The sequence below is a fragment of the Thunnus albacares genome, chromosome 5 (genome assembly GCF_914725855.1).
Source record: "Thunnus albacares chromosome 5, fThuAlb1.1, whole genome shotgun sequence".
In the NCBI taxonomy this organism is placed as follows: domain Eukaryota; kingdom Metazoa; phylum Chordata; class Actinopteri; order Scombriformes; family Scombridae; genus Thunnus; species Thunnus albacares.
In genome coordinates, this window is record NC_058110.1 from 36,098,404 (window position 1) to 36,106,252 (window position 7,849).

Consider the following 7,849-nt stretch of genomic DNA (forward strand, 5'->3'; position numbering starts at 1 on the left):
GAAGTTTAGGTTCAGTGGTTACAGCTGAGTAGTTTTTAGCAGTTTTTTTTAATTTGGTCTTGAATGTATTGATGGAACTGCAGTTCTTCATATCATCAGGTAGGACGTTCCACTGAGTCGTGGCTTTCACAGAGAAAGCTGACTGTCCAGATGCAGTGTGATGAAATGGTCCAATCATGTATAGAGGATATTCTGGAGGATCTAACAGAACTTACTGAGCGAGTGAACACAAAGTCACATAGTGGAGGAGGACAAACCATTTAACATTTTATAAACTAGGCACAAATTTGAGAATAATCTAAAATTGTCAAAGCTCAGTAAATTGTATTTCTCCAGAACCCTACAGTGATGGAAATGCATCGGCTTTTTGTCCAGAGTTTTTAGAGTTTGTTTGTTTAAGGACTCAAGAGGTTTTATGGCTGTTTCTCCAGCCTGCCCCCAACATGTGATCAATAAGACATCTGGGAAAGAATCACAGCTGCATAAATATCTGCAGCGTCCAAAGAGAGACAGTTTCTAATATGTCTAAAAATTGCTAAGTTGAACTTTATGGTTTTAACCGTTTTTTTTTTAAACATGTTTCTTAAAGTTCAAATTTGGATCCAGTGTCACACCAAGATATTTAAAATCAGTAACTGTGTCAATTTTTTCACCTTTGATGAGAATATCAGTGTTAGGAGGTTGTACCATAGTCTTAGAGAAAAACATACCCTTTGTCTTGTTTACTGATAGATAAATCATCAATAGACTGAGGTTGGTTGAAGTCAAGCATCTCTTTAATTCAAACAGCACACGTTACAGACATGGAGAGTCCGCAGAGTCTCCGTGGAGAATTCTGAAGAAGGAAAGAAATTCACTGGTATATATATTGATGGCCTTGGGAGGCTCCTTTAGCTGTTTAGATTCCTACCAGTCCTAGACAAAGCTTTACAGAGCTCTCCCTTCCACATGATATCCATATGACTTTGTCCTGCTGTTACCCTCGGGACCCTGCAGTCTAACATATAATTTAGACTCAGACATGATTGATCAAGCTAATGTGTGATCCTTTCTAATGCAATTGTTAGCTTGGCAGCAGCTAACTCAGCTGTTTTTGCATGTGTGTACACAACGCTGTCATCTGCATACATTTGTAGTTCTGCATCATGACACTGTTGAGGGAGATCATTAATATATAGGCTAAATAATAGGGGACCTAACACTGACCCTTGTGGAACACCCGTTGTGCACTTCATGTTACTGGACAGTGTGTCACCAACTTTAACACATTGTCTCCTATCAGATAAATATGAAGACATCCATGCCAGTGCTCTAGATGAGAAGTAAAAAAAGTAAAGTAAAAGTAGAGATGCTTTCTAATTTGACACCATGCTTGTAAAATCACACAAAGATATTTTAACTCCCCCTATTGCTCATTTAATTAACTTGTCTTTTAAGCACAGCTCCTTTCCTGATGACTGGAAATGTGTCGTTGTCAAGCCTGTTTCTTTCCAACTTTCTTAACAACTATTCGAAGCCTCCTCACTTTACTGTTAGTGTCTCTGAACAGGACTGAACATCCTGGTTCCTTTGAAACACACTTCAACCTTCAAGTTCAGTTTCTGCGTTTTGAGCTTGTTGGTGTTGATCAAACAAACCCTGCAGATGGATTAAAGGCTCTTTTTTATAGAGAATCACCAGTGAATCAAAAATAAAAACATTTCAACATGAATCAACAAAAATATGATTTATTACAAAGTCTGTTCTTTACATTGTTCTGAGAGACGACACGAGTTACAACATCATATAACTGCAGATAGTTCAGATAATCTGATGTTTCTATCAGGTGTAACAAGGAAGCAGGTGCAGTCAGAGCGGAGCGCCGCCGCCGCGAGGAGGTCAGCAGGCAGCAGGAGGCGCCGTCTTACTGCAGAGTCGACCCAGCAGACCGGCCATCTGCAGCAGCGAGTTAACCCCTTCGGCCACCCGCATGTGCGTGTAACCGATCTCCTGCAGGAGGAGAAGAAGAAGATACGACAAGGTGAGAAGTTTAGTTTGATACTCGGAGACGTCACCGTTAATTCTGTCGTGTCTGTGAGGGACGACGACGTGTCTCCACGGCAACCGACTGAATGAATCACCTTGATGAACTCCAGCTTCAGGTACTCGGCCATCTGGTAGGTCTTGCAGACCCTGAAGATGTTCCCGATGATGTCCTCGGGGGAGTAACCCAGCGCCCACAGCTGCTCCACCACCTTGTAGGCCTCGTTGATGTTTCCGTCCACGCAGTGTCCCAGCATGCTTTTCACCAGCAGAGGGTGCGGCTCGTCGCACACTTTGAACACGTTCTCGCTGTTGATGTAGCCGAAGCCGGAGTTGGTGGACTGCAGGTTGTTCAGCGCCTGCGAACACAAACAGGAAGTCAGAAAACCACCCTACCGGCGTGTGCCCCCCCTGCGGCCGAGCGACCGGCGGCGAGCTCCCGGCTCACCTGTCTCATGTCTCCCTGGGCGGTGAAGATGACGGCCTCCAGCCCGTCGTCGGACACGGACAGACGCTCCTTGTCCACCACGTCCTGCAGCCGGGCCAGGATCTGCCCGTCCGTCAGCTTGGAGTAACGCAGCACGGCGCAGCGAGACTGGATCGGCTCGATGATCTTGTCGGAGGCGTTGCAGGCGAGGGCGAAGCGCGTCGTCTTCGAGTAGATCTCCATGATCCTCCTCAACGCCTGCTGGGCTCCGTCTGTCATACTGGAAGGAAGGAAGGAAGGAAGGAAGGAAGGAAGGAAGGAGACATGAACACAGACGGAGCTTCAAGTCACAGCTGGCAGGTTTCATCCAGATGTTCTAGTTCTCCAGTCGGTGCCATTAAAACCATCGCAGAAGAAGAAACACAACGAGACGACGTCATTAAAAGAGTCAAAGCTGGAAAACATGATGGAACTGTGACGTTTCTGTTAGTTTGTATTGATGTGAGGAAGGTTACAGCCTCCTCATCATCGCTCCACACACATCTGATGTTTTCAGCTCTTCAGTCACATGATTGATGATGTCATCAGCTGCTGTTACGCCTCAGACAGACATGATAACACACAAACAAACAGAAACGACCGTCTGTCTCTTCAGTGACGTCGAGCATTTCGGATCAAGCGGATCATGTGAGCTGAATTTTAAATCAGATCCTACAGATGTGATTGGTTGGCTCAGAAGAAGGGGGGCGTGGCTCAGCACGCCTGCGCTCCCTCGCCGGGCGCCGTCGGAGAAGAATCACAAACATTCAGTCACATCTTTTGGAAATTATTTTCATGACTGATTATTCTGAATATTATTTTCTTGATTCTTTTTTTTTTTTTTTGTCTATAAAAATGTCAGAAAAAGTTTAAAATGCTGGTTATAATTTCAAGGTGGCGTCTTCAAATATTCACTTTATCATGTTTGACACAGAAAAGCATCAAATTCTCACATTTAATAAGCTGCAACCAGCAAATATTTGGTGTTTTTGCTTCGAAAATGACTAAAATGATCAGCAGAAAATCGTATAATCAACTAATTGTTGCAGCTCGAATCAAAACGCAGGTGTGTTGTTAAAGTCTCACCTGTCGGCTTCGTCCAGGATGATGATCTTGTGTCGTCCTTTGGGCAGCGTAACTTTCTGCTGAGCAAACATCTTGATCTTGTTCCTCACGACGTCGATTCCTCTGCAGACACAACAGCACAGACTCCCGTCAGCTCGCCGCCCGACAAAAAAAAAAACGACCCTTCCTTCCCTTCCTCCTCCGGCCCGGAGCTGAAACCGTTTGATGTTTCTCACCTGTCGTTGGAGGCGTTGAGCTCCAGCACGGCGTCTTTCATGGAGGCTCCCAGCAGAGCTCGAGCCAGACACAAGATGCTGGTGGTCTTTCCTGTGCCGGGAGGACCTGGACCGCCACGGGAAGAGCATGTGATCATTCAACTGAACATGTCGTCATCGCTCCAGCAGCTGCTACCTGACTAATAATCATTTATTTTTAAGAAGGAGATGACTTCTGATGAGCTCATATCCTTCACTTTTTATTGAACTTGTTGTGATGCAGGTCAGTGTCAGAGAGCTGCAGACGTTTTAAATATCACTGGTCAGGACAGTTTAATACTTTACTGACAATAACATGTGATCATCAAACTTTTTATAGCAGAAGTGGTGAAAATAGAATAAAAGTGAACTGTATATAAAGTAAACTAGCTAACTGTATATAAAGTAGTGTAAACTAGCTCCACCTCCAGCAGCTACAACAGTAACATGCTGCTCTAACACTGATGCTTCACTATTAATAATCTAATGATGTCATATATAATAATATATCAGTCAGAGGGACCAAACCACTACTTTTACTGCAATACTTTAACTACATCAAGCTCATAATACTTATGTACTTTTACTGCAATACTTTAACTACATCAAGCTCATAGTACTGATGTACTTTTACTGCAATACTTTAACTACATCAAGCTCATAATACTGATGTACTTTTACTGCAGTAAAGGATCTCAGTACTTCTTCCATCGCTGCTTTTACTCTACATGGTTGAGTTTTAATATTGAGCTCATTGATCTTCAGGATCAGAATCATGTTTATTGATTAACATACAGAGTTTCTGTCACTATAACAACAATAAACAGCTGCAGGTCTGTGGACTGTAAACAGGAAGTAGAAATGATAAAGAAACTTACTTTATATATTATTTATATACAGTAACGTTATGAGCTCAGATTAAATGATAAATATGTTGCACGTTTAGTATTTGAGACTAAAATGAATGTGTTATAGTTGGTGCTTCTTTCTTCCTCTCTGACCTGCGATGATGATGTTGGGGACGTTTCCCTCCCGGGCGAACACCTCCAGCCGGCTCACCGTCTCCTGGTTCCCCACGATGTGCTTCAGCTCCAGCGGCCGGTACTTCTCCACCCAGGGCAGCTGGTAGCTCGCTGTGTCCGCCTTCTGCGCGCTGTCTGCGGGCTTCTGCTCGCGCTCAGCCTCCGCCATCATCTCCACCTCCATGATGCCGATTAAGCCCGCCAACAGCAGCCGGGACGTTTCCGCTCCCTGGCAACCACGTGTCAGTGAAACCGCCGCCTCATTGGCTGAGAGCTTCTTCTTCTTCTCTCGGTTTACTGGCGGATCGCAAACAACTTTAAGCTTAATTCCGCCACCTGTACAAGAGTCTCCTCCTGTTCCCAGTATCCTCATCAGATCCCAGTATCTCCTCCTGTTTCCAGTATCCTCATCAGATCCCAGTATCTCCTCCTGTTCCCAGTATCCTCATCAGATCCCAGTATCCTCATCAGATCCCAGTATCTCCTCCTGTTCCCAGTATCCTCATCAGATCCCAGTATCTCCTCCTGTTCCCAGTATCCTCATCAGATCCCAGTATCTCCTCCTGTTCCCAGTATCCTCATCAGATCCCAGTATCTCCTCCTGTTCCCAGTATCCTCATCAGATCCCAGTATCCTCATCAGATCCCAGTATCCTCATCAGATCCCAGTATCTCCTCCTGTTCCCAGTATCCTCATCAGATCCCAGTATCCTCATCAGATCCCAGTATCTCCTCCTGTTCCCAGTATCCTCATCAGATCCCAGTATCCTCATCAGATCCCAGTATCCTCATCAGATCCCAGTATCCTCATCAGATCCCAGTATCTCCTCCTGTTCCCAGTATCCTCATCAGATCCCAGTATCCTCATCAGATCCCAGTATCCTCATCAGATCCCAGTATCTCCTCCTGTTCCCAGTATCCTCATCAGATCCCAGTATCCTCATCAGATCCCAGTATCCTCATCAGATCCCAGTATCTCCTCCTGTTCCCAGTATCCTCATCAGATCCCAGTATCCTCATCAGATCCCAGTATCCTCATCAGATCCCAGTATCCTCATCAGATCCCAGTATCTCCTACTGTTCCCAGTATCCTCATCAGATCCCAGTATCTCCTCCCATTCCCAGTATCCTCATCAGATCCCAGTATCCTTATCAGATCCCAGTATATCTTTCTGCTTTATGGTAAAATATGATATTATACGTTCAATGTTTTCTTTAACTCCCACAGTTCCCACACTTTTTCACTGTTCCTTTTCCCAGTACAAAGTACCATTTAAACCAGTGAGATCCAGTCTGAGTCTTGTTATGATGATTTCCTGCTTTCTGTTCCTTTCTTTAAAGTTCTCTGTTATTCCTTTTCCTCCTCCTGTTCCAACCTGATCCTGTTATTTCCTTTTCGCGAAGCCCTTTGACTGGTTTATCAGCAGACTGGTTCCCTTTCAGCCCATTATGAACTGGAAACCAGCAGAACTGCACATCCACACCTCCATGAAGTTCAGCCAGTCAGTCGTCTCTGTCGGTTGTTTGGCTGAGAGCTTGTTGGTGATGATATTTACATCCACAAATAAAAGATACCATAGAAACAAAACAAGACATAAATAAACACTGGTGGAAGAAGTACTGCAGTAAAAGTACATAAGTATTATGAGCTTGATGTAGTTAAAGTACTGCAGTAAAAGTACATAAGTATTATGAGTTAGATGTAGTGAAAGTATTGCAGTAAAAGTACATAAGTATTATGAGCTTGATGTAGTTAAAGTACTGCAGTAAAAGTACATAAGTATTATGAGCTTGATGTAGTTAAAGTACTGCAGTAAAAGTACATAAGTATTATGAGTTAGATGTAGTGAAAGTATTGCAGTAAAAGTACATAAGTATTATGAGCTTGATGTAGTTAAAGTACTGCAGTAAAAGTACATAAGTATTATGAGCTTGATGTAGTTAAAGTATTGCAGTAAAAGTACATAAGTATTATGAGCTTGATGTAGTTAAAGTACTGCAGTAAAAGTACATAAGTATTATGAGCTTGATGTAGTTAAAGTATTGCAGTAAAAGTACATAAGTATTATGAGCTTGATGTAGTTAAAGTATTGCAGTAAAAGTACATAAGTATTATGAGCTTGATGTAGTTAAAGTACTGCAGTAAAAGTACATAAGTATTATGAGCTTGATGTAGTTAAAGTACTGCAGTAAAAGTACATAAGTATTATGAGCTTGATGTAGTTAAAGTATTGCAGTAAAAGTACATAAGTATTATGAGCTTGATGTAGTTAAAGTATTGCAGTAAAAGTACATAAGTATTATGAGCTTGATGTAGTTAAAGTATTGCAGTAAAAGTACATAAGTATTATGAGCTTGGTGTAGTTAAAGTATTGCAGTAACAGTAGTGGTTTGGCTGAAAGGAATAAATGATCTTTGCAGTAAATGTTCAGAACATTTAAAAATCAGTTTGCTGTTTTGTTCAAAGCAGATAGTTTAAAACAGTCCAGTGCATAGCGTCTACTTTTAATTATTATTTTTTGCATAGTTAGCTTCAGTTCTATCTTTAGATTTAAAGTGGTTCTACATGTATGTTATCCTTAAAAAGTCAACTTTTGTTTATTTTATTAAATTCTAATGGTCTCCAGGATACGGTTCAAAGAAAAGCAGTTTCTCATATTGTAAAGCTCATATTAATTTTCTTCAACGAGTGCTGATGAAAGGTTTGCGATTAAGCAGAGGGGAGACAGACTAGACTACACTGATAGTTTTATTATTATTATTATTATTATTATTATTATTATTATTACTATTTCAGTGAAACCTGATGAGTTGGTCACTAAACCAACATGTATGAATATAAAAATATAACAACATGACTCAGAGTAACTTGATGCTGCTGCTGAGAGTCGGAGGCGCAGACCGGAAGTCGTCATCCTCCTGGTCTGAACCACTTCCTACTTCCGCAAACACCGCTCGTGTCGCTTCCCGTTGATCGGAGATCGATGCGGCGGTTGACTCTGCGCTTCGTCTCCTGGCTCA

The 7,849-nt window shown here is 42.4% G+C and overlaps 3 protein-coding genes across 3 annotated transcripts in view; 1 reads left to right on the forward strand and 2 right to left on the reverse strand.

Moving 5' to 3' along the window:
- The window catches only part of LOC122981723, a 930,226-nt gene that overhangs the window by 759,147 nt on the left and 163,230 nt on the right, over positions 1–7,849 (reverse strand). The window lies entirely within an intron of this gene.
- On the reverse strand, positions 1,712–5,217 carry rfc2 (replication factor C (activator 1) 2). The gene is made up of 6 exons (XM_044350536.1): positions 4,809–5,217; positions 3,790–3,895; positions 3,575–3,676; positions 2,471–2,729; positions 2,121–2,381; positions 1,712–1,989 (listed from the first exon to the last, which is right to left on the reverse strand). The coding sequence occupies exons 1-6, from the start codon at positions 5,200–5,202 to the stop codon at positions 1,879–1,881; spliced, it is 1,233 nt and encodes a 410-aa protein (XP_044206471.1). The 5' UTR covers positions 5,203–5,217; the 3' UTR covers positions 1,712–1,878.
- The window catches only part of usp11 (ubiquitin specific peptidase 11), a 21,113-nt gene continuing 20,975 nt past the window's right edge, over positions 7,712–7,849 (forward strand). Inside the window, exon 1 of the mRNA XM_044350439.1 lies at positions 7,712–7,849. This exon is cut by the window's right edge and continues 159 nt beyond it. The gene's annotated coding sequence lies outside the window, so the exon portion shown is untranslated.

Bases quoted from the DNA above. Each gene is read 5' to 3' on its own strand.
- rfc2 (XM_044350536.1), bottom strand. From the start codon at position 5,202: ATGAGGATACTGGGAACAGGAGGAGACTCTTGTACAGGTGGCGGAATT. The intron at 3,677-3,789 runs GTGAGAAACATC...TTGTGTCTGCAG, and splicing joins CTCAACGCCTCCAACGACAG to AGGAATCGACGTCGTGAGGA. The intron at 2,382-2,470 runs GTGAGCCGGGAG...TTGTGTTCGCAG, and splicing joins CCCAGGGAGACATGAGACAG to GCGCTGAACAACCTGCAGTC.